We start from the raw sequence: 27,767 nt of genomic DNA on the forward strand, positions 1-27,767 counted from the left end.
GTATATTCAGACTATAGGTTATAAGTCATGTCCAACTAGAAACAACAGATCCTGATATGCACGATGCGCAGGCATATCAGGGACTATATTGTTTGTTCCACTGATTACTCCTAACAAAATGCATAGACCCAGATCTGTCGGCACAGTATGCGACGGCGGATCTGTGTCTGTGCAGTTTCTAGTAGTACTAAACGTATAAGCGAATGTATAAACTATTACAAGTCGTATTGCCGAATCTTTAAAATCATCTAGATATAAGAATGTATTCGCTGTGTATGTTTGCTGATAGCCAATGTTTTGTCTTTTGGTTTTAGTGTTGTTACCTTCTTTTCTTCTTTTTCTGTGTGATGCTAATTGAAATTGTAATAGAAATTTTTAAAAATACCCATACTAACACGGTGCCATGTTGCGCACATTATAGGCAAGTTGATTTCTTCAGACAACATTGTGAAGTAGTTCATCCTATTCGGTAACTGCCTGGTAATTCCGTAAATTATCATAATGTTTGAGAGTTTAGAGTAATATCCTTTGCACAAATGTACATAGAAATTACACCGCTTGTTAAATCCACGCGAAAGACAACTTGTAACTGTAATTCTTTTCCTTTGTTAGATTCGACATTGCAAATATCGGAAGCAGACAACATAGTATTTTGCTTCTGCGTACATACATGTGTAATTCTGCATATACCCCTTCGCTGAAAATGGACTTGTCAAAAAACTGGAAATGGATCTGGAGGATGACGGTGTTAGGGCCTCCCGGGTCACAGTCAGGTTAGAAATTATAAACCAATGAATGACCTATGTAAGTTCTGTTCATTTCTGATCTAATTTATACTTTTTGTTATTGAAATCGGCAGGGGTGTACAAACAAACCGGGAGGTATAATCAGACTGACTATACCTCCCGGTTTGTGTGTGTGTGTGTGTGTGTGTGTGTGTGTGTGTGTGTGTGATAATTCAGTTGGAGTTATCTTAATAATACAATATAACGATTACATATAATTATTCACGGCATCAGCCACTGTGCCTATTATTAAGATGACAATTGTAAAACAAGCAAATGAAACTAACCGTAACAGAGGTAGGCGGATCATTCGAGTTCTTGACTTCAAATAAGAATGTCTTGTTCAAAGAAGCGCCTTCAATATCCGTGGTTGTGAACGTAGCTTGCCACCTAGATACAAGATATGACATACAGTTGATGGCATAAACGACGACTAGATTTTAACTGTTTCTAACACTACTTCGCTTGGTGAAACCCAAATCAAAAGCGTTAGGACAGTCACACAGTTAATATAAATGTGGGAGAATTGGACCACGCATCTTATTTTGTATAACTAATTCGAGAACATTACACATCAAAACTGAAAATTTAGACCAGCACTAAGTTAGAACATATTGAAAAATTATTGCAAATTACAAGACCACGCAGACCCTATGACAGTAAACAATGGCACAGCCTTTGCAGAACACAATATTAATATGAAATTGTTCACACATCAATAATAATGACAAATTCTACATTGCACTGAATTCAATAAATATGTCATGAGTTAACCTGAAGCAACACGTCGGTATCAAGACATACGTGTTTGCAAGATTGGTTTAGCTACAAGTGCCGTCAAAGTTAGTGTATTGAAAAAATATGAGACAAAATATTGGGCTTTTAATGTTTCAGGCATTCAGAAAGAAATTGTTACACGCAAGGGATCTCATACCTAACAAATCAAACACCGGAGTGGGCGTGACTTGATGTTCCATGAGATCACATATTTCCAATGACATATTTCCAATGACCTCAAAACAGTAGTCTTTGTCAATTTTCAGTTCTAAAATCCGCAAATACTAAAGCAAGTTTCCTTTAATCACCTAAAGACTCTAATTTCACAGTTACATGGTTTAGATCGTTTCCCATTCGTATGATTCCTCAGTAAGCACTTGCAAGCCAAACACGAGTACTTCACAAAATGCGGGGGGCCCGGGTTGCCAAGTGGTCTAAAGCGCTCGCTTTTACTGATCACTGTCACCTCTGTCCGCGTGGGTTCGAGTCTCGAGCTAGGCTAATGCATATGTGAGAATGTTAGCCAGTATCTTCCCGTGGGTCGGTAGTTCTTACAAGGGTTTCCCCAGGGGCTTCATCCACCAGTTATACTGGCCTCCATGTATAGTCTATCATGCATTGAAAAATGGCGCTAAACCCAAAACAACCAAAGAGCAAAACAAAACACGACAAAAACGAAACCCAGCGCGTTACACTGCAGCTCACGTGTATAAATTCGCGCTGTTATCAGAACTAAAAACCTTCCTTAGGAACTTTTCATTAGCATCCACATGTTGAACAGCCATGATGTCACTTGTGTAGGTGTTTCCAAAATAGAATGTAACACACTCGCTGCTTTCCAAGCCCAATCATTCGGTCATTCGTCGGACGAACCAATAAACCCTACCCCTGAGAGCACAGTCCATAGAATATCCAAACGATTATTGCAAACATACAGTGATGTGCAGTACTAACGCTTCCAGAGTACAAAACAAAATAATTATGACTAGGTATCACGATCCTCCACATATCAATGCTTCTATATGATTGTTGCATGATATGAGTAGTGTTTTAGAGACTCCTCGATAAGTGCTGATCTTTACAAACAGAGTCTTGAATCTCCTAATGATGAAAACCCAGTAGACCGTTACCGATGCTGTGCTGGTACCCTAGAACTTTCGAAGTACACTGTAGGAAAAGCTTTTGAACAAATGTCTCCAACACGTCAATATTACAGGCTCACCCTAAGCCTCTTTACCACCACAAAAACGCACGAACAGAGACTGCGCTTCCTACAGGACAAAGCATCTCTACCAAAACCAAAGGTCGCTCAGGACCTCAGCGCCCCTAATAAACGGCGCATAAACCTATCCCTTCGACCAGAGCAAGCTAGCTGGCACTGTATCGTCACATCCACATACCTACTACTAAACAAATGATACATTGACATAAAACAGTTAACCAGCATCTAAACAATCACATCTTCAAACGTCACATTTCACTCTTACAGCTAACTGCGACGGCAGAAATGTACGCTAAAGACACTCTATGCGAATGATTCCAGTTCTCTATTTAAAACTCTGTAGCGTAAGTTACGGCTATTTTTGTAAAGGACTCACGGTACTAATTCAGTTCCCACAGTGAACCTATGCAAACACCATATTAAAAATTCAATAACTTACAATTTTTGAGTGTTCATGATCAAACCTATATTTATTAGTATAGAAGAAATCTGGGTGTCATTTTCTGTGTTGAGGAAAGAATATAAGCCGCGGCATTTTCTGGACCTGCATGTGTTTAAAACATATGCTTTCAATTCCGCACCAAAGAGTCAGGTACTAATTTTAGTAATGAGTGTTCCAAACTCAAGACTGTTAAAGGACTGAAATTCCATCAATAAAACAATGTCTCTATTTTTTGTCACTAACAACTAGGATAAGCTCTCAAAAGATTCTTTTTTCCTAAAACATAACTTACATTATTAACCAATCCTGGTCAGCCAAACCCATATATACTCTATTTTCTGGTCACCCATTTCCAGGCTGGTTCCCTTTTTTCCATATCATTAGTACCGTGTGTCCTTTATTCATCCTTGATCAACAAATAATCACTAAAATATAACAAAGCCGCCAATTTACTGATTACATTTCACGATAATACAATCGAAAGAAAAGCAACATCGACCCTGACAGCAAGATAGTATAATCAGTGTAGTGTGAGGAAGGAATACATAACGCAAGTGAGTAAATGCACGGATGCGTATTCAGCTAAATGTCAAGGTCAATAAACAACAATTCAGATAAAAAGAATATGTGGAAATCAAATCTCTATTTTAAACAGTAAATGGTGGTAGGGTATATGAAGTTGATGCTTTACATTTAAGTACACGAATGGCAAACGTAAGATAAACTTTAAAATCATTTATACCTTTGGAATGACTGGATATTTTGCAAATAGTTGCAATTAAAATCGACTGTTTTACACTATCGTCTCCTGATGACTTGCTCATAAAACCTAATGATAATTTATTAGTGGTAAAATATTCTCTGGATGGTTTATTCCGTTTTAAATTACCGACGTTGGAGACGGCACAAGCTTAAGATGAACTTTAAGAAACAGCTAACAGAACAGTGTTTACAACATGGTTACGTTTTTACTACCTGCCTGAAAGTTATTTACACAAATGCCAATACAACTTGGCAACACATTTTGCAGAACAAATAGAAAATAAAATATGCCGAGTTGAAAATATGGTTAAATAAACAATCTACCTACATATTAAACAAGTAATCATGTACCCAAATTCCACAGGAATTGTGTACTCAAATTCCATACAAAAGAGCTTACACATTAACAACCAACTGTGGAAACATAATAAAAAGAACAAAAAAATACGCTCAACTGAAAGAATGGTTAATTGAACAATCAACCTTTGCATCACCCGAAATCCCTGCAAATAGTTTATGTTAGTCACGTGGATAACCTGAATCAATCAGATATCAAATAATTTACGTAGAATTTTTGTGAAGGGCACCATCATATCCAGTGGCAGCGAAGATCATTCTAAGTTGAATGACTACAACTTTTTCAAAAACATACAAAGAAGTGTAGTGGCATAGTTTGCGTAGGACAAGTATGACTGAATCAGGCATTATGAATAATAAACTGAGAGTGTGACAGTAAGAGGGAGGTAATCCATAAAGTACTGCTACTGATTTTACGGTATTTTTGTGTATAGAAAGACGTTTAGTGTAACACTTGACTCCCAGATATCTGCTGATCATTTCCCATTGCATCTTTGCCCCATCACGTGATTTTACATTTAACATAACAATGACGTAAATGTCTCAAATGGTACAGAATTGTAATAATGACCAAGAAGTGAAAACGTTTACCTACGGTAGGATACGATTATTTCGGAATCGATTGCTCCGTCGGTAAATGACAAATAAATAAAATTCTTCTTAAGATAATTTCTTGCGTGACTAATTGTGGAAAGACAACGCGTGCTCTAAATGTGATAGAAACTAAGTATTAGAACATTTTGCTAGATTGACACCATCGTCACAACATTTCTGTACAAAATACTTACCAAAGACAATGGCTATTTAAATTTCAAAAAGTGATAGTAATAAGTCCCGAAGATAAAAATGCATAATGGTTGATTATCTCCAGGAAGAAATATTTTTTGTCTATGATTGATTACTGTGGCGATCATGGCGATGTAAAGACAAGAAAACGGTTAACCAAACTATGGCAGCTTTTAGCTGTAGACATTTTGAAATAACAGTATGGGTGATCGCTCAAAAGTACAATTCTTAATCAAATATTTATGAGAGAATACGCGTTTATGGCTTTGAAGTTCAATGAGACTTGAGTATCCTCTCGATTATGATGTTCTGTTGTGACCGCAGGGTAATGTGTTTATGTTGTCTATCAAACTACGCTCGTGGAAATATGTAGAAAATGACTTTTTGCTCTGATGGTAATACATCATAATCAACAAACTTTTTCTTTCTTTTCTATCTTTATTCAGCCACTTTGGTTTACTCAGTTTAATGGGTTTTAGTGCATTAAGATGTAAGAGGATTTGAAGATCAGTTGAGCTTAGATTTAGTTTTACTCTTTATTTGTGCTTAAACTGGCTTTACGTTTAATATATAGATATGGTATTTTACCCCCTTATTTTTGAAGTGGTGATCGTTCCTGGATGAAATGCTTTTTCATTTTTCTTTCAAACAATTGCCCCAATATATATGAGCAGAACTCAGGCTTTATTTATGTATGTTTATACGTGCCTGCATGTAAGTAACTGATTTAGCGCCATTTTTATACACACACACACACACATCTATAATATTACGATAATTATACCTTTTATTCGACTCTCAGTACCTAACAACATGTCAGAGTCTGTTACATATTTTAATTTCACACCCAGTATTTGAAATGGGTCATCATATCCTAATACATGAGCACTATACTAGTTAGCAGAGTCCAGCATGCAATTATTAATCATGATATTCCAAAAGATTTATAAAAAATATCGCATAGTATTAACGTATCTTTCTTTTGCATAAATCACGATTATCTTCGTTGTGGCTGAAATGTTATATGACAAATTTAATGTACTGGCAATCGTCATTTGATATCTTTAAATCGTTAAATGATGCGGGAAACGTTTATATTGGTGGTATGGATGTTTTGTATAAGCTTTCTAAGTCATCTTTTTATTCATATTAGTCAATGTATTTCCTCAAATATTTAGACAGCATATTTGTAAACTGATTCATTTTCTCCATACATTTGTCAACCGTTAAATTTTCAACCGCTGTTCTGTATACTGACCCATAAATCTAAAGCTACATACAAGCAAGCCTATGTAATTAGGTGCTAATTATGTCTGATTCTTGCACCCTACCATCAGAATAGTTTGCGTCGGTTACCGTGGTGTATCCTTAGGCAAGTTGCTTTACTTCAGTTACCTCTGCACTAAGTAACCTATTTGCGTTGATGTGCCATAATACGCCAATCCAAATCAAGCAAACATAACTGCCCGTTAATTGCTGTTTCTTTCTCGTCTTTTGGGGAAAAAACCATAGCTTAATGAGATACTTTTTTCATCGTCTCTTCATCTGTTACTGTTATTCGACCTCTTTATGAACAGATGAATGTCATAACAGGAAAGGTTATGAATCAACAGTGATATTTTATTTCGGCATATGTAATCCAAAGTGCAGCAGCTAAATGTTTAACCTTTATATTTACCAAAGTTATCGCCGTCGTAAACTTCATACGTGTAAGCGGAGACTTAGCTGCCACTAACCCTGTATGCGAGTGCTTCACCATCGTGAATTATGCTTTCAATTATTGTACCTGGTGAATACATTTTCATCGGAACGATTCCTTTCAAACACACTTTTTCAATTAGAAATTATTTATCTTATTCGATGAGCACCATAGGTTTGGCAGTTTTCAGTGTTGATTCTTCCTTCATTAGATTTGCGATTTTACTCAAAATATTCGTGTAAATTGTTGATTTATATCCATTTAGATTGATTTCACTGACAATCAGAACCGTGAGGAAATGTGCATGGCTGATTTTATTGTCGATGAATGCGTCTTCCGGTTTTACAGATATATTCTGGCCATCGTTTATATTTTCATATGATGACACCAATATGTGACAAATCTAATATTTGAACATAGCGGTTCATTTCATCTTTGTTGTCATTAGGGCTCCCACACTGATGTATATTATTAATATGTCATCATATATTTCCCTCTCTGTTTCAGTTATTCTAAAGATATATGTAAGTTCTCTCCATACCGCTGTCTCTCTTTCCAATATTTCATAAACGTTTCCTAACATATAAAAATTATTATTTTTTAAAAATATTCAGTATTTTTAATTTTACTGGACATCGTTTAATTATATGGCTGTATTTATTTAAACTGATCTGTCTACATTATCACTTAATATATTTAGCATAGATTGTAGAATACAACAAAACACCTACCCTCTTTATCTTAACGTAATACAAGCATTTTAATTTCTCAACTTATTCTGGCAAGTCTTTTTAAAAATAAATTTTAAATTTAAAAAGAAATTAAGATAAAAGTGTAATCATTTTTTTTAATAATCACAGCAAAGTTGATTCACAATTTAAGTACCTAATCTCTTCACTTGTGAAAAAACATTTGAACATGAAAAATTATGTAACTCCTTACTTGCTGGGTTCCTCTTCGTAGTTAGTTCTCCTTGTAAGGCAAAGTCTATTCTCGTTTATGGAAAACCTTCCTGTAGGATCGGCCAGTATGCTGTACACGTGTCGTTCGTATGGTTCATCATCAGTAACAGTAGTGAAATAGGCAAAGCACGTGCCACTCGCAATATTTTCTTCTAATACAGTCTTATCAAGTTTAATCTAGAATAGAGTGTATATATATATATATATATATATATATATATATATATATATATAAATATATATATATATATATATATATCTTTTTTTGTGTGCGTGCGTATGTATGTATGTATGTACGTACGTACGTACGTACGTATGTATGTATGTATGTGTGTGTGTGTGTGTGTGTGTGTGTGTATGTATGTATGTATGTGATACTAAGTATGGATAATGAATACCTTAATTTCAAATACTTTGGTCGCACATATTTTGACGTTATTGAAGTTTCTGCTTGTTAATTTGCCTATTATTATCTTTCACTATAATTAAAAGTATGTTTAGGCTTGATAATAATGAGTTGAAAGTCTATATGTGAGGAAAAGGTTTCTTCCATCATCTTATTCAAGAAACCTAAGATAAGGAAGATGAGTATTAAGGACATACATTTAGTTCATCCATGTTAAATAAGGAGCAAACAGCAAGTAACATCGTTAAAACTATTCATAGGTAGGCTTTTTTCTTTTAGCATCACAGTTATTTTCTTAATACACGAAAAAAGCACAAACATGAAAATTAAGTTTCCTTTCATATTTTCTCTGTTAAGAACTTGTGTAGGTATCGTGGAACACAACATAACGAACATTTTAAAAGTTATTCCCATTCTCGACCGCAGAGCAGTGACTACCAAAATTAACTTTTTATTAGTGGTTACACCTTTCCTTACAGACTGGGTCGTCTAAGTTTGCATTTATTCTGGTGAAAAAAAAGGGCAACTGGTCGGATGCAAGGTTAACGTTTAGACAATGTCTTCTTTTTTCTGTGCGAGTCGCATTCTCTTGAGTTTTCCATGAAGTGCGCTAAAATTACCCCTTTTCACAGCATATTAAAAACTAAATTCCAATTTAAAATCAAACAGTCAGTTTGAATGGCTAGGTTTAGAATGTTAAGCGAACGGAAAGTAGCACATATCTCATTAAGGTTAGCCATTGTTGATTATCGATTTTATTGTGAATTACACTAAAATAATCGTACATCTACTGGTGGTTTGTTCTTCCTTCCGCAATATATCTTTGGCTGTGTCCAATTCCCGCTCTCGGTACATGTCACGTTTGTTGGGCTGCCTTTGAGCATATTTAAGCCAATTTTATCTTCGATACAGTATGCCGAACAGTTTGCATTGTATATATTTCCCTGTATTGATACAAATAAACAATATCAGATGTAAGATTCTCATAAAGAAATAGGAAATATGTTACTAATTCATGGTACGTTGATTTTGTATCTTAGGTTGAATGGTTCTTTGTTTGAATAGTTGTTGTGGTAGAAATTACAAATTATTTTGTTTGATTAATTTAAAACAAAGAAAATGAAACAGCAACTGGCAACCGAAAAGAAAAAGAGCCCTAAACACCATCAAGCACGGACAGAAAGAGAGAGTGTCCTATTTTGTACATGTATATATCAATTAAAGCTTTTAACTAAAGGTAACCGTATGAAAATACCGAGTATGATATTTGAATATTTTCGCAAGGGTTTGTAGTATAGTATCTGGTCACATTTTATACTGATTTTTTAATACTATTAAGTTAATTAATCCGAGAAACCGTTCCTAAAAGTTTACTTTTTTTATAACTCACATCGTTATTGACATATGACAGTTATTAAAGTATACATCCCACCTACCTCGTTGCAGTGAAAGTATGGGTATCTACAATCTATAAGATACTTAAACTGGGGCGGGCAGTATTCGATCCTCGGTTCGGGGCAAACCACCTGATAGCAGCTATAACCGTCTGGCCTTAACTTATATCCGGTCTTACAGCTACACACACCTTGATTACACAGTTGCTCACATTTCTCGTGACAAGCATGAATTTCCTATTAAACAAAATATATGTGAATCAAACTGATAATACACAGAAACTGATCCTTGTCAAAACCAGACACTCACGACTGATTCAAACACAAAATAAAAAGCTAACAATTCTTATCTTTATGTGTAACACTCGATAGATAGATAGATAGATAGATGTTTGAGTTATACGACCATTATATATATATATATATATATATATATATATATATATATATATATATATATATATATATATATATATATATATATATATATTACTTCCAACAACGTAACACATACTTACCACTCTCTCAAGTGGACAAGCCATACCACCACACTCCATATTGACCAATATGCTTCGATTGCGGCTTTGAGTACCCCACTGACAGTTTCTGATACACTGCCCCCATGGTCCCCAATGCGACATCTAGTAAAGCATTAACATAATAGGTGAATGAGCATTTATTCTTTCTTTGTAACAAAACCGAAAAAAAGTTTTAATTACTAAAAGAAAACCTCAGGCCACGCACATGTAATACGTGATACGTTTACAAATCTGTGGTGACACGAATTGTACTGGTTGACCTTTACGGTCAGAGCAGGAGTATACAAAATTCATAGAAAGTATGAGAACATTTATATACATAAAGATAACGCGTTTTAGGACATAATATATAATGATACAAGGCAATAATAATTCGATAAATATCTTGGAGCGTAATTAGTATGAAGTAAGAGAAATGTCCGATTCAACAAATATCATACAGATTATAATATCGTGCTCGTTATTAAAGTAACAAATTTGGCAAAATTTTAGAGAATATTGCAGTGATTTGTACAAAACAAGTTGTGTAGTCTTGTAATAACGTGTTTGCGACAACAGAACGGTTTAGGTTGTACTTCTTTTGGATATTTTGGGCGACTGAATAAGAAATTATATTCGCCCCTATACCTTTTCTTTTTCTTAATAATTATATCTCTTTAAAATATGTATCGTTCCAAAATGTGTAATGTCCCAAAATGTGTATTGTTCTAAAGGCCTGTTTGAACAGATAGTATCTGGTTATAAATCGTTAACTTTATTAAAGGTAAAAACAGCTTCCTAAGTAACTGTAGTAAAAGCAATTTTCCATGCTCAAATCTTGTTTAAACAATGGCAAGTAATTTCATAGAGGATGGAGTTACAGAAAATTACCATGCCTGTAATTAAAAGTTCCTGTATAAAGTTTCGATTATTATATTTCTTTTAGAAATATTGATGAGTTCATAACATCGAACATCTGGTCTCCCAACACATATGAAAGTATTCATTATGGATAGAATAATATAAGGCCACAATGAACCCACTCGTACGTTTCTTCAAGAGCTTTCCAAGCTTTTCTCGTATAAAAGTTTTCGCTGACAAACATTTGTTTCTTGACAAGTTGTAAACGTCGCCAGGATCTCATAAAGCGAAACGAGTTTGGTCTACATAATTATATTATCACAAAAACTACGAGGAACTCGAAACGTATGACAAGCTCAACAACCTCAGTTTACTGTACTACCTATCAGAGTTGCCTTTATTCTTGTCCGACACAAAAATGATGGTCGATAATGTTTACAAAATAAGAATACATAAAACAAGTTGCCTCCTTTTGCTTCCACACAAGAGTTGCTTCAGTTTGAATGCACACAAGAGTTGCCTCTCCTGGCAGCATTTTACATTTGTAGACTGACTGGGATTATGAGGTCCGTTCTGATTTCAACACAGTATCGAAAATTTGTTACTTTAGACTCCTATAACCCAGGAAGTTTGTGACGTCAGTCACTTCTGAAGCCGATAGGTGAATATGATACTTTTAGCAGAGCTTCTGCGAAATATATTTGCATGTATATTAGATACCATATTTTTAAGCTGAATTGACAAAATGATATAGTATAATAATGGACATGGCTGTTGTCTTAGAGAAATTAGTGAGATCCCATAAACTGAAACAGACGAAATGAGAGTCGTATTATGTTGTGCCGACCACATTTGGTTGCTCTGATTTGGCCAGGATCCTTGGTATTTGTCCATTTGCATCGCCTGAAGACATAGCTATAAAACAGATAAACAAGAAGCAAGATTACGTAATTTGCCTTGTAGTTGGGAATATTATTTGAGACCGTGATCAGAAATTATACTGAGATCACTACATGCGAAAACGTTGTTGGCAATGATATATGAATCAGAAATATCAACGGCTTTATACATAGTCCAGATAGTTGGCTTCCAGAATTCAAGTGTCCATTTGTAAGAAATGTCAGCAAGTTGCATCACCAATACCATGCTAGAAGTGTCCGTTATAGCATCATACAGTCTGTTAGTCGACACGAGTTTTGCAAGTTCAATCACTAATACCATAATTACGAAGTGTCCGTTATAGCATCATACAGTCTGTTTGTCGACACGAGTTTTGCAAGTTGAGTCACCAATACCATATTTAGAAGTCTCCGTTATAGCATCATACAGTCTGTTAGTCGACACGAGTTTTGCAAGTTGAGTCACCAATACCATACTTGGAAGTGTCCGTTATACCATCATACAGTCTAGTAGTCGACACAAGTTTTGCAAGTGTTTCAAGAGCAACATCTTGGATTTTATTCGTAGTACGTTTAAAGATTTCAGAACAATCGCTGTCGGTATCATAGGATTACGTAGCGTCTAGGACGATTTTGTTAACCCATGCAAATTCACTGAACCGTAATCATCATCGATTCTGAAGAAATATCAGCAAATGTTACATTACTGTGTGATCACGAGCGTTCAAGACTAGTCAAGGTGAATTGCAACAATAAGAGATGGCATCACTAAGAAGTATCCTATAGGTGAGCTAGTTGCTATATTGCCCTAAAATATTTACAAAATCACGTATAGTTATATTGTTCTTGTGCCAGGTTACTATAAAACACTCAAGAGCGCCATATAAAAATTTCAACAGATTGTTTTCGAATTAAAGAAAGAAAAAACAACAGAATATAATACATGATTTTTTTACCCAGAACGAATAATGGCAGTATAAGAGCGTGCACATAACGTTTATAGAGGATCTTAAATGGGTAACCATTTAATATTGAATTTATGAAACGACTTGAAAATTGTTCAGCTTTTGAGAGCCTTGGCGAGCAAAAGCTGGACATTATTTAACGTGTTTCATGAATTAAATATTAACCCATTTGAGATTCTTTTTATCACATACTTTTATTTCAGTATAAATTATTTAGACAGAGAGAAGAATGATTAATTTCGTTCATTCTGACAGACGCCGTACCTTTCATTTACTGTGAGCAAAAAGTAGTCCCAAACAAAGTTGAAATAGTACAAGTATATTATACCTTTTAGTTAACTACAAATCAAAGAATAAGCGTCCATTCAAATAAACAAAATATTTAACAAAAGACAAAACATTTGTCAACACAAAATGTCAAATGCGTATGATTTCACATTGTTCGATACGGTGCACAGTACCGGTTTGAGTTGGCCTATACAACACGGTGCCAGTCTTTTCGTTGAAATTTTACATCACAACTAAACGTCACATTGTTACGATATTTTTGTGAAAAGAAGATTACTGGTTGCAGAAATACACATATTTACTGTAATGTATTTGGGATCGGATATTTGTAGTATTTGATCTGGAACATTAGATTGTACAGAAGACGTAATCAAATCTCTTTTGAAGTCGGTTTTGTATCACATATTTCCCGCGTAAATATGCTGTGGTTGGATAAAGTTATGTTAGTTGGGGATACCGGTTCATGTCTACATTCTTCTGTGAACAAAGGTGAGTTTATAAGTTCACATTGAAACCAAACTTGTATTTATGGTGGATTCCATGCTACAGATATACCGCGCCTCCAACCCCACCTTCACCCTCTCTATCATTTGAGCAATATCCGCAGTTTTACTTGTTGTTATTGTTCTTGTCTTGGAGTGTTTGCCATTTTTCATGTTATTATATGTTATACATGACATAACAAATCCCAGTGGGGGTAAAATGGCAATATTGAAACAGACGAGACCAATTTTTCCCATATCCCTTTCGCGAGTCAAATAAAAAATGGCGGCCAAATATGTTCAATGAAAACAAAACATTCCAGAACGCGGGGTTAAAAAAGTTTACCCATGATCGCATCCAATCAGTAAAAAGAATACTGCACAATAATTTCATGGGCTTATTTGGACCAATCAGGAGCACATAAAGTGATATGTTCACGTGTTATAATATCAAAAATATGAAACTGCACACTCTATATGCAAAGTGTACCGACTATGTGATACAAGTAAAATATTCCAAAGACTGGAATGTAGAAGACGCAAGCGGCATAATGCAAGAAATCAAATAATTAAAACACGCATACAAGTTCGTCAAGGACGCTCGCAAAATAATTTTTAAAGCGTCAAAAGAAAATCTGGGCTACTTTTAACACAAAGGTCTCCATAGAGCTAGAAAAATCCAGCCGCGTTCTTGCATAAAAAACTGGCTAAGTATTTCAACGCAATGTCACAGAAAAATTATTGAAGCTAATTACTAATTAAAAAAATAGAGCAGGCCGTGACATCACGTGCTATAAAGCAACATTGACTCAAACATGTTTTGGAAGCACAGCATGATGGCATACCAAAACGTCAAGCAAACTTACTAATACAACTTCTGAGACAGTCTCCAGAGGTTTCTACACTAGGAAGAATCTCCGTCGAAAGTCAATTAATTCAGGTATTTTACCTCAGCAGCTGACGTAGGAATATTGCTGTCTATAATTACTGGTGTCTGTAATGTTGTTGACATAGCAAGTGAAAAGAATAGAATGATTCCAGTGCGAGGTCATGTTGCAGACAACGTTCTTACTGAACCGAATTAATATATGCTCAAGACAAGAACAACGCTGGGTACCAACTCGATTTTATATCGAACAACATCCTCTGTAGTCTGCTTAAATGACGGAGATTTTCTGTTAATATAAGCGAAGTAAACAGCGTAGTGATAAATTGTTCAGCAGCAAAAGGGTCATATGACTCACAATGCGGTCACAGTCACTTTATTTACAGCTTTAGTCCTAATGCTTCACTTGGTTGTCTAATGACAGTATAACCTTCGCCTTTGATGAACAATCCTGTTAATAATGTGCATGGCATATAAGAAGATGCTATGTCTTTCAAAGATAAATTGGGAAGAAATGCGAACTTAAATATCGTGTAACACTTTTACTAGCATCTAAGATCACAAGATGAAATAATGTAACAGATTTACTTAAGAAACCAAAATGAATTGAAAATCACAGGAAAATTTTTGGCTCAGTACTTGGTAGGATAGCTGCAGTGTTGCCAGGCATAGGAAGACAAATTGATCCTCTGACCTCGATTTTCGGATAGTGCGCTGCTTTATCTGCAGTTGGTAAAATAGTCTTAGAAAACATTCACCTAAGCCAACTGAAGAAATTATTATATAAATCACACCGACAAAAAAGCTGAGCGCTTAATGACTTCTGCAGCCAAAAAAGATATTAGCAAAGATGTGGTCAAGAAATTATGAATGAGCTGGATGTGAGATTACAGACAACATATTGCATAGATTGTCAAAATCGCGATGAGCTCTGGTCTAAAAAGATGTTTTGTGTAACATAATGGAATCGACCCCTGAGTATAGTATGTTGTTTGACTAGTCTCCTATTGAGGAATCTACTTCAGAATACGATTACTTGGAGTACTTGGACATGGACTCAAATTACATGAACATGGCTGGTACAAGAATTATCGATACGAGAGCTGATGACGTTTACTTGGTGCCTCATAAAGCCTTTCTTGAAGTCAGAGGATATTTGAAAATGACTGCTGCTCCACCTGCTGATTTTCCAGCGAGTACCAATGTAGCCTTGACAAACAACAATGAGAGCTTATTTAGACCTTAGAGGACATTAGCAACCATCTGCCTTCTGCCAGCACCATTATGAATTTAATTTCTATGAGCGATGATCACATCAGAAATTCTCTCATTAGTATGTTTTTATACAAAGATGCGAGTAATGCAGCTGTCAGAATCAAGTTCAAAAAGGTGCAAAGTCCAACCTGGTGCTGATTCTGTTATGGCGATGTAAACCTTGGTTAAAATGCTTTTATCACGCCGGAAAATACTGGCTACAATATTGGCTTTGATATGCTGGGCGCTTTGAATGTTGCTCGCATCAGATTTGCATTATTCTGCCTCTAAGTTCTTTTCTTAATTCTGTCTTGATAGGCATGGTGTATTCTGCTGTGTCAAGCACACGTTAGTTTTGGAACCAGTTGATCGTTTCACTTATCATCACAGTCCAGTCGGCGTAGACGACGGACAATTTATTTTTAGTAAGTTATAGATCTGGAGGTGAAAGGTGAGACCCTTAATTTAACATTGCTAGAATTAGACAACCTGCTGGCTAGCTTTTGTCTGAGCATATTTGCATTTATACAAAGAACATTGCGTAATGCCTGGAAGTAAGTTGTCACGACACGTTTTCGTTGCATTTAAAATTGCTTCACTAGATGCTGATCAAGAAACAAGCATCAAAGTATTTGACAACAAAGGCTTGACTCAAATTGCTGTCAGAATGAATAACAGACAGTATCCTGAGCGCAAGATGGAACTGATTTTAATGGTAGAAAATAAAATAATTCCATAGCATACTTTATACGGAATCAGACGCAGAAGATGGCTGATGGCTGCATGTTTTTACGTAGAGTTTTATAAATGGTTTTATAAAAGCCTAATGAAGAAGTTGTTCTCTCTCTCTCTCTCTCTCTCTCTCTCTCTCTCTGATGCCCAACGTAAGAAAATTACACTGGCAGCTTCTGGAAGAAATCCGTCATTGACAATACTTTCAGCACAGAAGCTTTCATAAAGAACTGATAAACTTTTTTTTATAAAGCACCAACATGACAAAGAAAACTGAGAAAGAAAACAAAATGCAGCATATAAAGGCATCATGCATAATTAGTTAGTGGCGAAACTTTAAAAACAAAATAAGGCAGAGTCTTAACGGTTTTGCCACTGTTTGCTGTTGGAGCCGCTGGTGATCTGTTTCCTGTGATACTTGAAAGAATTCTTGGCATGGGGTCTGACACTCTTTTGGACACAATGCCACTAGGTAATTGTGACATTTACAAATCACTTAAGAATATGTTTATAGCCCAACAGGTTTTAACTCTGCATTTATTTAATCACATCATGCTTCCTAGGAAACTCTGACCTAGATATTATTCTCAAATTCAGAGCGCTGCCAAGTTTGGCTAATGACAATTTAGTTGTGCTGAGCAAGCGTAGCGAGCAATAAGGTCATGTGGTCACACGTTGTTTCTCTAATTCAGGTACAATGACAGCATTGGGATGCTTATCGTGCAAGACGAATACAAAGATCCTTGAATAAACTACTGAAATCAAGTTGGTTCCCGATTCAACCATTTTTACATACATTTGAATACTTATTCCTTATTCACACCCAGCTGGCTATTTATTCCTTATTTACAATATTGGTCATTAGCAAACTTTTCGAATCCAAATACAAATACTTCACGATATGCACCACAAGACACGACCCAAGCACAACTAATTAATCCTATTTCAAATTACGCAACATGTATTCCTTACAATATCCTGAACCCTTTCTGCATATAATCGGTGATCTATCTATATTTTCCTAAGCGTTGAGTTATTGTTAACGGTGATGATTATATCTGATCAGCAGATGCAATAGATATGAAAGACTATTCTAGAGAGAACGTTGGTGAGAAATACCTTCTGGTAGTAACCACATCAAAATAGAATCCACTGCTGTTGGCCTTGTTTAGAGCTACATGTAAACCTTAAAGCTATTTAAAGATGCGTGAACATAAAAAATAATGACACGAAATGTTTGACTAGGGATGTGCAGCCTGTACTGTATTCTGTGGCTAAAGAAATTCTAACAGTTTGCAAGTATCAAGATACGTTAACTTTCTCCAGAATACATTTTCCTGTGCATGCAAAGGAGTAACAAGATTTGAAAGACTGATTACTATCTCGGTGAATGTTTTTGGTTTTAGTGACCGCGTTATCGTTTTCTTCAGTGATATCTGAGCGCAAAGTTGATTTGACGTACGTACACAACAGCAGCAAGGACTGCCACTACTTTAAAACATTCTTAGGATTGTTATCCTACCAATTTTGTTTATGCAGATAGGGTCTTCATGGTTTTCATTACGTAGAGCTTCTTAGCGAGCTCGGTAGATATTTGCCAACGTGGTGAGAGTTATCATGGCAGACAAAAATTATCATCGAAATTTGAGAACTGTTCTTGTGTGACACGCTTGCCATTTATAATTTATGCTGAATTTGAATCTCTGCTGGTTTCCATTTCAGGTGCAGATAGCAATCCAGAAAATCACCAACACCAGAAAAGATCACGACCATATCCAATGTAGCTAGATCAGTCTGCTGACCTTTGACTATATGATGTTATGGGCAACAATTTGATGAGACCGCGCTGCCAGCACAAAAAGAATTCAACAGCAAGTTAGACAGCACTGATATTTCTGATGAAGACTACGACAAAGCTAGCAGCATCTGGTATGAGTGCTTTATAAACACTTTAGGCGACCATCATGTTCTGTGCTGGCCTTTAGGCTTTTTTCCATGCGAATATTAGTTACCTTCACATATGCTTTGTTAGTTAAGGATTTAACCAACAAAGAAATAAAACGACAAGATATTAACTGCCATCCAAAACATCAATATAGAAGCTATGTCATGACTTCATTTTAATCCAAGTAAGTTAGTTAGTTCACACAAGACAATGAGTGCAGTAAGTATGAGACTTCTATCGCCTCGAAAACCCACCGGTAAGTGCAATGTTTCTTACCTGGCCTTTAGGCTTTTTCCACTCTCATATTAGCTAACTTTGCATATGATTTGTTGGTTAAGAATTTAACCAACAAAGAAATCAAACGAGTATATATTAAATGACATCCAAAACATCATTATCGAAAATATGTTACGGTTTTATTTGCAGTATGATCCCTGTGAGTCGGATCAATAAATAATGTGCAATGCTAAAATACTATTCCAAACGTGTACCAACTTCTCAGTTAAACTCATTCAAGTCTAAACCACCCCATTTCTGAACAACCAACCTCATTACTTGTAGGTTATACTGTCTTGGCTCGATATAAATTTGTGTTGTTTGTAGAATCCACTCTTCATATCTATAAATAGTACTCATAAAGCATACATTCATATGCTTCAAGAAAGAGCTCACAAGATGTGTAGAATACTTATGGGTTTCGCACTAAAATGGCAACGTTTTCCAAGCTGTCATATGTGGACCTGCTCATTCCAGTGCCGCTGTATGCATCAGAAGCTGTGTTGTCAATAAACCCTGCTGATGTTTCTATTCTTCATAACGGACCTAAAGATAACAAGATGTATCTTCATTTCCAAAACTATACAATGCGCTTAACTCTCTCTCTCTCTCTCTCTCTCTCTCATAGGTGAAAATTCGGCATGGCAGACATAACAGTTGCACATAGAAGCAAAACATTTGTAATCTTAATCTAACCTCACAATCTTTTCTGGCTGCATAACTTTGACATTCTTTTTGTTCTTCCGTGCTTACATTGGGACACAATCCCCCACAGTAGGTTGGCGTCAGAAGCGTTCTTGTTCGGAAGGATTTTCCAAAGCCACAGTTTGTGTTGCACTGGGACCATTCAGTCCATTCCGTAAACCGGCAATCAAGAGCGTCCTCCACCTCACAATCGCGTGACTCCAGGAGAATAGAAGAACATTCTGTACCACCACACACTGGCGGAACAGATACCTTACGAGATCTTGTGCTAGAAATTAGAGATAATCAATATTATTAGATTTCCACAAAGCTCGAAGGCTGTCCTATATTCAATTAATTATTTGGTTTTTAAAAAATAAACACTTCTTTCTAAAAGGAACATTAGCGGCATGGGAAAGGATAAGTAGGTCAAGTAATCCAAATTCAATGTAAGGATTGAATCTCCTCCTTGCTAGAAAATTAAACGAAGTACACGTAGTCTAGCTCTAGATGTAATGCAACTAATACTGACATTTATAGTTCCATGCTGTAGTACCATGATGTAGTATCGTGCTGACGTGAATTTTGGACGGTGGACCATTTAAGAAGCAATAACTTTATGTATGTACTGGGCAACATATAGTGTTCCTTTTAAAATGTTATGTAGATGGACCTGACAAATGACGTACAGAAAATATTTTGTTCAAAATTCTTATTATTGTTTGTCTTTATACTTCCAAATAGGTTTTATAATGACAAGGAACAAATGTATATAGTTGTGTGAGACAGTTAATTGGAAAAGACAGTGCTATCAAATGTTGCCTTTCTTACAAACCTCTTGAACAAGGCATGCCTATCGCCAAACAGTTATGAATCTAACCGTATTATAAATCTTGATAAGAAAGATTTAAATTTTATTATATAGGTATCTGCGACTTACCCAGTTGAAACTGCTATAGGGAAAAAACCGCATGCGCGTCCTATACAGACACAAGAGACTAAGTGCAGGACCCGAATGCCGGTGTACCACTTTGTCCAATCAAGTATTCTGTCTTATACGGATTTCGGGGAAAAGTGCATCAAACTGACTAAAATACTTTCCGAAATTGATATTCTACACGCCTTGACACTAGCAAAAGCCCAAAATTTAGTTCGATAAATCAGACACAGTAAAATGTATGATTATGTTATTTGTTACGAAAAAGGAGTATTTGTGGTCTTTTGAACCAATGTAACGCTGAAGAATAGTTCCTTTTAAAAGACAGTGTTCTAAGTCTCCCATTTAAAAACAGGGTAATAACCTGTTCTACTAAGACAGTAGTTTTATGTCTCCTAATGGAACTTTGCTTTATTAGCATTGCTTTCAAACAATGAACACGAATACTGCCGACTCAAAGTAAGTTAATTACAAAAGGCAAACAGAGGTGATGTTAAAAACTCATACGACAAACTGTTACTAAGTACAAAGTGTCATGTCAAATGCAAAAGATGGCTGCTCAAAAAATATATTCTATACCAATATAATTACATTCCAAGGATCATTACCCAACATCGCTTAAATCAAACGATTATTTATTTTGGGCAGTCTTCAAAACGTCTTGCCCATACCTGATGCCTTTGCCACATTCTGTAGAGCAAGCAGTCCATTGGTTCCATTCAGTTACTTCACAATCCACACGACAGCAGGGTCCAGAACACATCACGATCTCGATCAGATCAGGGCAGGGTGTCCCTTTACATTCAGCTGGGGTCACTATATTCCGCGTTCTGTTTCTTTGTCCCTCTCCGCAAACTTCATTAAACAAAATGCAGTCTGTCCATGTAGACCATGTTGAAACCTGTTCAGGGAATATTTAAATATTTTATTATGACAGTGGGTCCAAGATAGGGAGAGAAAATGCCTTTCAGTACCCTTTCCCACGAACACCACACAGAATATTGTCTTATATATATATATATATATATATATATATATATATATATATATATATATATATATATATATATATATATATATATATATATATATATATATATATGTATGTATATATTCTGAATTTATGTGAAAATAGTTGTAACGTTTGGCCTGCTGTAAATAACAAAATAAAATGTATTTAAGTCTACAATACATGTATTTTTCAAATAACGCCATGCTACTTTTCCATCACGTCACGGCTTTCTCAATTTTATTTGTTTCATTTATTTTGCGTTTGTCTTAATTAAAAAATACTACTTTTAAAATTATTTATTATATATTATATAAATAATCTAAATAATATATGTGTATATCCATTGAAATGGCATATCTGACAACATTAACATCATTTTCTGTACTTCTGTTGGATTTTTTAAAACTTAAAACTTCAGATTTAATCAATACATATTTCTCCTGAAGCTTTGACTATAATATGTAGCTCTTTTATTATTTTCATGTTGTTTTTAAGCAACGTATTTGAGACGGAATTTATGTGTAATTCTGTAATATAATTATTTTGAGAATAATGTCTTGCATGGTTAAATAATAATTTACAATCATTGGAAGCATCTGGAAATTAAAATCGAATTCTTCATGAACGTGACCGTAGCACAGCTGCGACCTCACGGTGTGAGGGTCAACGATTGATAAATAAGTTTATTAATAACGAGGGAAAAATAAGCTATTCAAATATAATTATGACACGGCTTACTTTGTGAACAAGGATTCAATCATTGAACAGCTGGTAGACGGATATCGACACATAATGTTTCTGCTTGTTAACAATTGATTTCGTGTATTTTACGTTTTATTATCTGTTTTTTCCGGAGTCAAGAAGAACTATATTATGCTATTTTTTTCTGTTCGTAATTAAATCGCTGATCATTAAGAACAATGTCAGATTCCATAGATATTCGAGGAATTATTGTAATTTACTACTTTTAGTATTTGTCTTTAAAAAATATGAAAGTTTCAGAAAGGTATCATCAATTTTGCGACCTTAAATATTTAAATATATGTTTCGATAATATGGCGTCATAGAATAAACAAATGACGTTAATAAAGGATTTTATTGCATGCACACGTCGTGACTTCCTATGCAAATGTATTGCGTGGGCGGATCCAGCAATTTTTCACGTATTGGATGTTGCCAACTACATCTTTTCCTGTGCAACATGACGTGATATTCAGATGAAATAACCTGTATTTTCGTGGAAAATTGCTCCTTCTAAAGTCTCAAAAATGTCTAAATGATAATTTTACTCCTGACTACTTATATCAACACGTTATTATATATATATATATATATATATATATATATATATATATATATATATATATATATATATATATATATATATACGCACACACATATATACCCTCTCTATCTCTCTCGTTTTGAGCGAAAATATAAATGTCCTAATCTGACGATATTGAGAATAAAATTCACTAATTTAACACGGCAGTCAATCTATGGCTGTTTACACTTCCATCCAGCTTTCTCAAATGTGATATCAATCAATTGGTCTGCTTAATCAAGTAAAAAAGATAATTAATTTCTTATAATATGTTTACGCCAATCTATATCAGATAACTTGCCAAGGCCGTGGACAGGATTTGTGGGCACTAGGAAAAATTCTCCAATTGGCCCCTATACATTTCAAACACAACTTCCTTCTCTTCCGCGGTGGGCCCCCGGACTGTTGTGGACCCCAGTGAATTTTGTCCTAGTTCTCCTACCCTGTCTGCGACCCTGTAGCTTGCATGATAATTCTAAATAAATATATTTGTAGAAGAAATTCAATTGGAATGAATACTTTCACATGCAGATGGTCCTACATTCGGAACGCTCCAAGAGAATGATCGCACATTGAACAGGATATTTAGGAGGTGTTTGCGCGAGAGGTTTGGGTTTCATAAATGCACAGGAGTTGACATTTTAAATCTATACTCTAGAAGCACTCGAATGTTATTTCCTTATATTTTGTCTGCAAATTACAAACCTTTCTCTCATGTTACACAAACAGGTAAATTGTTAAAAGGAGTTGAAGGTAAAAAGTCGAGTCAGATGGGATGTCCACCGCTATGACGTTGATGATGATGATGATGATGATGATGATATAGAAGTTAGTGGGATGTATAAATACCCACCAAACAGTCCACATTGATGTAGTTGGAACATGTACGATTGTCTTTATCGATGGGTTCTTCTGGGCATGCAGCTCCGTTGCAGTAGGGAAGAAGGACGAATCTTTGAAAGATGATAAGAGCACATTAAACTCAGATTATAAGATATATACGTCTATAATTAAGTAATAAACCATCCACCGTTTTCCGTTTCGTTTATTGTATAAATTTACCATTTAAAACGGAATTTTATGTACTATGCATATCAAATTTTGTTGATATATTTCTGAACATTTAGGAATATTAATGGTATGTAAGAAGAGAAGAAATGACAAAAGGTAAAGGTTACAATGATAACCGCAAATGAAGTTAATTTTCTTGTGCAAAAGGCGACTTATTCTGAAAATAATCATGATAATCATGGTGATATATATATATATATATATATATATATATATATATATATATATATATATATATATATATATATATATATATATATATATATATATATATATTGATCAGCTAATACAGTGCGGCATAGTTCATGGATATTAAACAACGACATTGTGATAATTTTGGTTTCAGATGCAACAATTTTCTAAAGTGAATATATAATCGCCAAAGTTATTGGCTATGTAAATGAATGGATAGATTAATTATTTTTTTTGGTCTCAGTTCTGTAATATTCACAATGTCGTCAATACACAGTCTAACCAAACCGTGCAAATTAAGAATAATACTAACAATGTTGTCAATACACAGTCTAACCAAACGGTGATAATTAAGAATAATATTAACAATGTCGTCAATACACAGTCTAACCAAACCGTGATAATTAAGAATAATATTTACAATGTCGTAAATACACAGTCTAACCAAACCGTGCAAATTAAGAATAATATTAACAATGTCGTCAATACACAGTCTAACCAAACGGTGATAATTAAGAATAATATTAACAATATCGTCAATTCACAGTCTAACCAAACCGTGATAATTAAGAATAATCTAGAAATTGATGGGAACTAATATGTTTAGAGAAACTTTGGTTCACTAACTTATTTCATTGTGCATTAATATAACTGACCAAGAAACTCTTAAGCACAACAATAACCAACTCTTTTCGGCAAATCTTCTTTAACCACTGTTGGAAATATGAAAGTAACACGATAATGATATATCTTTTTAATAATGAGATAGTCCTTTTTCGATTTCGCTGTCTTTTACTAAAGTCACACTTGCTCCAGAAATAAAGCATCATACATACTTTCCGTTACTAATAACTTTCGCAAGCAAAAGACCCATACATCTTTATCGGTGGAATATTTTATACGACGTTTATCAAGTAAATTTAATACAAACAGATGATGTTACTTAGATGCAGAGGCTGACTTTTTTTGAAAGATTAGATAATGTATTTTGCCACCAATAAGCAAAACTTAGCTGATGCAAGTAATTTAATTCCACTAACAGTAGACACGATAGATCAAAGACTGAGCTGCATGTTTTGCATCTGAGCACCCTAGAATACACATTATGATGTTAGAAGATGAAATATGGTCTCATCAAGTTATTTAATAGGTAAGAGAGTAAAATTTTCAATAAAAAAGGGAGCTTTATTTACAGTAAGGGATATTAACACAAATGATACAAATAAAGTAAATACGCATTACATGTGCAGTTTCTTCTTCTAGATAAAAGTTCTTCGATGAGATATTGTTTAAGATGATGTAAAACTTAACATGAAAGCCAGTCATACAAAAATAAATGAAGCTACACTTCTTTGAACCATTTGCATAATGTACAAATTAAACTTCATTTACCACATCATCACTGTATGGATATAATTAAATGTTGATTTCGATGGTTTGTTTATATTTATATGCTATTGAAAGTGAAAGCAGCAGTAACAACAACAAGAACAGCAGCGGCAATAATAATAATAATACATATAAACATAAGCTTGTTGTTCACGTTTTCTGTTTCGAAATTAAGAGGTGTATATGAAATTTGCTCCGATCGCAAAGTTGATGAAAATATGTGTAGATTAGCTATAAACAAAAAACATACTGAAGAAATAAAGAAACACGGTATATTTCATTCTTAATGGGTGGGAAACTTTTTTCTCGCATCTAGTTAGATGTCCACATCAGGTGATTGATGTGAGGAAATATTATAATTCTTCTTTCATCTGTGTATAATAAAATGCTATTATATATGGAACATAAGGCTATTATATATGCAATAATTCTGTTATATATGACCGCTCCAGTAGCCTAAGTTAAATTATAAAACTTGTTGGCGCTCAGCATTACGAGGTTATTATAAGGAATTTTCGGCCTGATGTTATGATTGGGTGGGACATGATGATACATGTCTGCGGCATGACGCCCCGGTGTCAGACATCACTATAAACCTCAACACTGCAGACATCGTAACGATGTGCCTGAAAAATGCTTCGCACACACCTATTATGTATGTAACTTAACTCTAGTATGTATGTAACATAAAATGTAACATAAACTGCTATTATACATGTAACATAATGCTATTATACATGCTTCATTATGGTATTATATAATGCTGTTATATATGTACCATAACTTTATTAAATTACGTTGGGCTTTCTCCTTTACGTTGAAATCAACAATTAAACAATTTTGTCCTCTTTGTTTTTTGGTTAACTCCCTTGCTAAAGTTTACATCCGTTTCCTTTGCATACTTAATCAAGCGAGGCGAAATCTATTAAACATTAAGGATTCATTAGTTAAAATGGAAAGTGGAAGCTGTAAATTCAAAATTATATTTATACAGTAATTTGCAGCAACTGACGTCACTTCATTATCCAGACTTCTTTATACATGTATCACTTCTGAGTGTGGAATTTTTGTTTTTCTGTTTTATTTTTCTGAAGGAGACGCTAGTCTCAAAAGACAGAAGTATGTGTCCGGTTGAATATAAGAGTACATATTAAATATAAACATCTGCCTTTCCGTCTAAGTCTAAAAATACTAAAACATATTTATGTAATTGGTATATTCTCCGTTGTCTTAGAAATGACAGCAATGAATTGAAAATTCCACAAATTGTAAATGATTCATAATGGTTAAAAATAAAAATTATTTCCTAACAAAATAATATGTTCACTGCATTTTGGGGGGAGCAAAGCGTGATAATTTTAGAGGATTTTTATATTTATCTCACTGTTTCATCCATAATTATCCCCAAACTTTTAAAACGGCTAAAGCATTGTAAACTTTTCATCTGCAGTTTATTGAGAGCCATCACTTTTTTCCTTATCGGTTTCTTGAGATAAACAGCTCCTTGTATTAATTTCGGCATATATATATATATATATATATATATATATATATATATATATATATATATATATATATATATATATATATAAAGAAAAACTTTGCTTAAAAACCACCAGGCATACTCATGACCAATTTCGTTGTGACAAACACCTATATAGAACGAGATTTTCGTCTGTAACTGCCATGATGAGAAGAAGAAAAAAACAATAACACTGAAAATCCCACCTTGACCGTGTTTGATTGGCCGTTCCACAGGTAGCATTGCAAGCCGACCATTCGCTCCATTCCCCAATTTTACAGTCCACGGGACAACAGCTGCCCATGCACTCCATCTCTTCGTATGCCTCTTTGCACTGCTTTCCTCCACACCGAGGCTCTTGTAATGCTCTTCGGGTCCTATTCATGACCCCTGTTTGTTCACACTGTCCAACACATGCGCCCCAAAAGGTCCAAGTTCCCTGCACGCAGTCAGCGTAACAGCAGAGCTTTCCACATGCGTCCTCAAAGGTCCTGTCATCACAGTAACCCCCGCATTCGGCCTCCTCCAGCTTTGTCCTCAACCTATGGCAAACGTACCGATCTCCTGGTTCTTGGCAAGTATAGTTGCTGCAACTACACATCATCCACTCGCTCCATGGTGTGAAGACACAGTCTTTTGGACAACATCGCTGATTGCAAGCTTCAGTCTCCGAGGTATCATAAGGGCAACTGCCACCACATGAATCTTCCAAAAGTTTCCACCGTAATCGCGTACGAGTTCCTGTGTCTCCACACGTTTGACTACATTCGCTCCAGTTTTCCCACTGGCTTACAATACAATCTGTCAGTTGACAACTCTGAACACTGCTAATCTGTAGTGCAAAATATAACACAACAAATATATGGCAAGCAGCTAAAATGTTGGAAGACATCGTAGATAGAATATTTAGATATATGTGGTTGAAATTTTCCTTTCAG

The 27,767-nt window shown here is 34.9% G+C and overlaps 1 protein-coding gene across 1 annotated transcript; it reads right to left on the reverse strand.

The window, feature by feature from the left end:
* Positions 1 to 12,600: 12,600 nt before the first annotated feature.
* LOC149808321 (spondin-1-like) lies at positions 12,601 to 27,721 on the reverse strand. The gene is made up of 3 exons (XM_089967352.1): positions 27,036 to 27,721; positions 19,395 to 19,671; positions 12,601 to 12,678 (listed from the first exon to the last, which is right to left on the reverse strand). Exons 1-3 carry the CDS (start codon positions 27,719 to 27,721, stop codon positions 12,601 to 12,603), a joined length of 1,041 nt encoding a protein of 346 aa, XP_089823478.1.
* Positions 27,722 to 27,767: the final 46 nt, after the last annotated feature.

This window comes from Sinohyriopsis cumingii, chromosome 1, assembly GCF_028554795.1.
Source record: "Sinohyriopsis cumingii isolate HCF-2022 chromosome 1, ASM2855479v2, whole genome shotgun sequence".
Taxonomy (NCBI): Eukaryota; Metazoa; Mollusca; class Bivalvia; order Unionida; family Unionidae; genus Sinohyriopsis; species Sinohyriopsis cumingii.

Bases quoted from the DNA above. Each gene is read 5' to 3' on its own strand.
- LOC149808321 (XM_089967352.1), bottom strand. From the start codon at position 27,721: ATGTCTTCCAACATTTTAGCTGCTTGCCATATATTTGTTGTGTTATAT. The intron at 19,672-27,035 runs GTGGGATTTTCA...TCTAATTTCTAG, and splicing joins GCCAATCAAACACGGTCAAG to CACAAGATCTCGTAAGGTAT. The intron at 12,679-19,394 runs GTTAGATTAAGA...TAAATATTTTAG, and splicing joins CAGCCAGAAAAGATTGTGAG to GGCAATATAGCAACTAGCTC.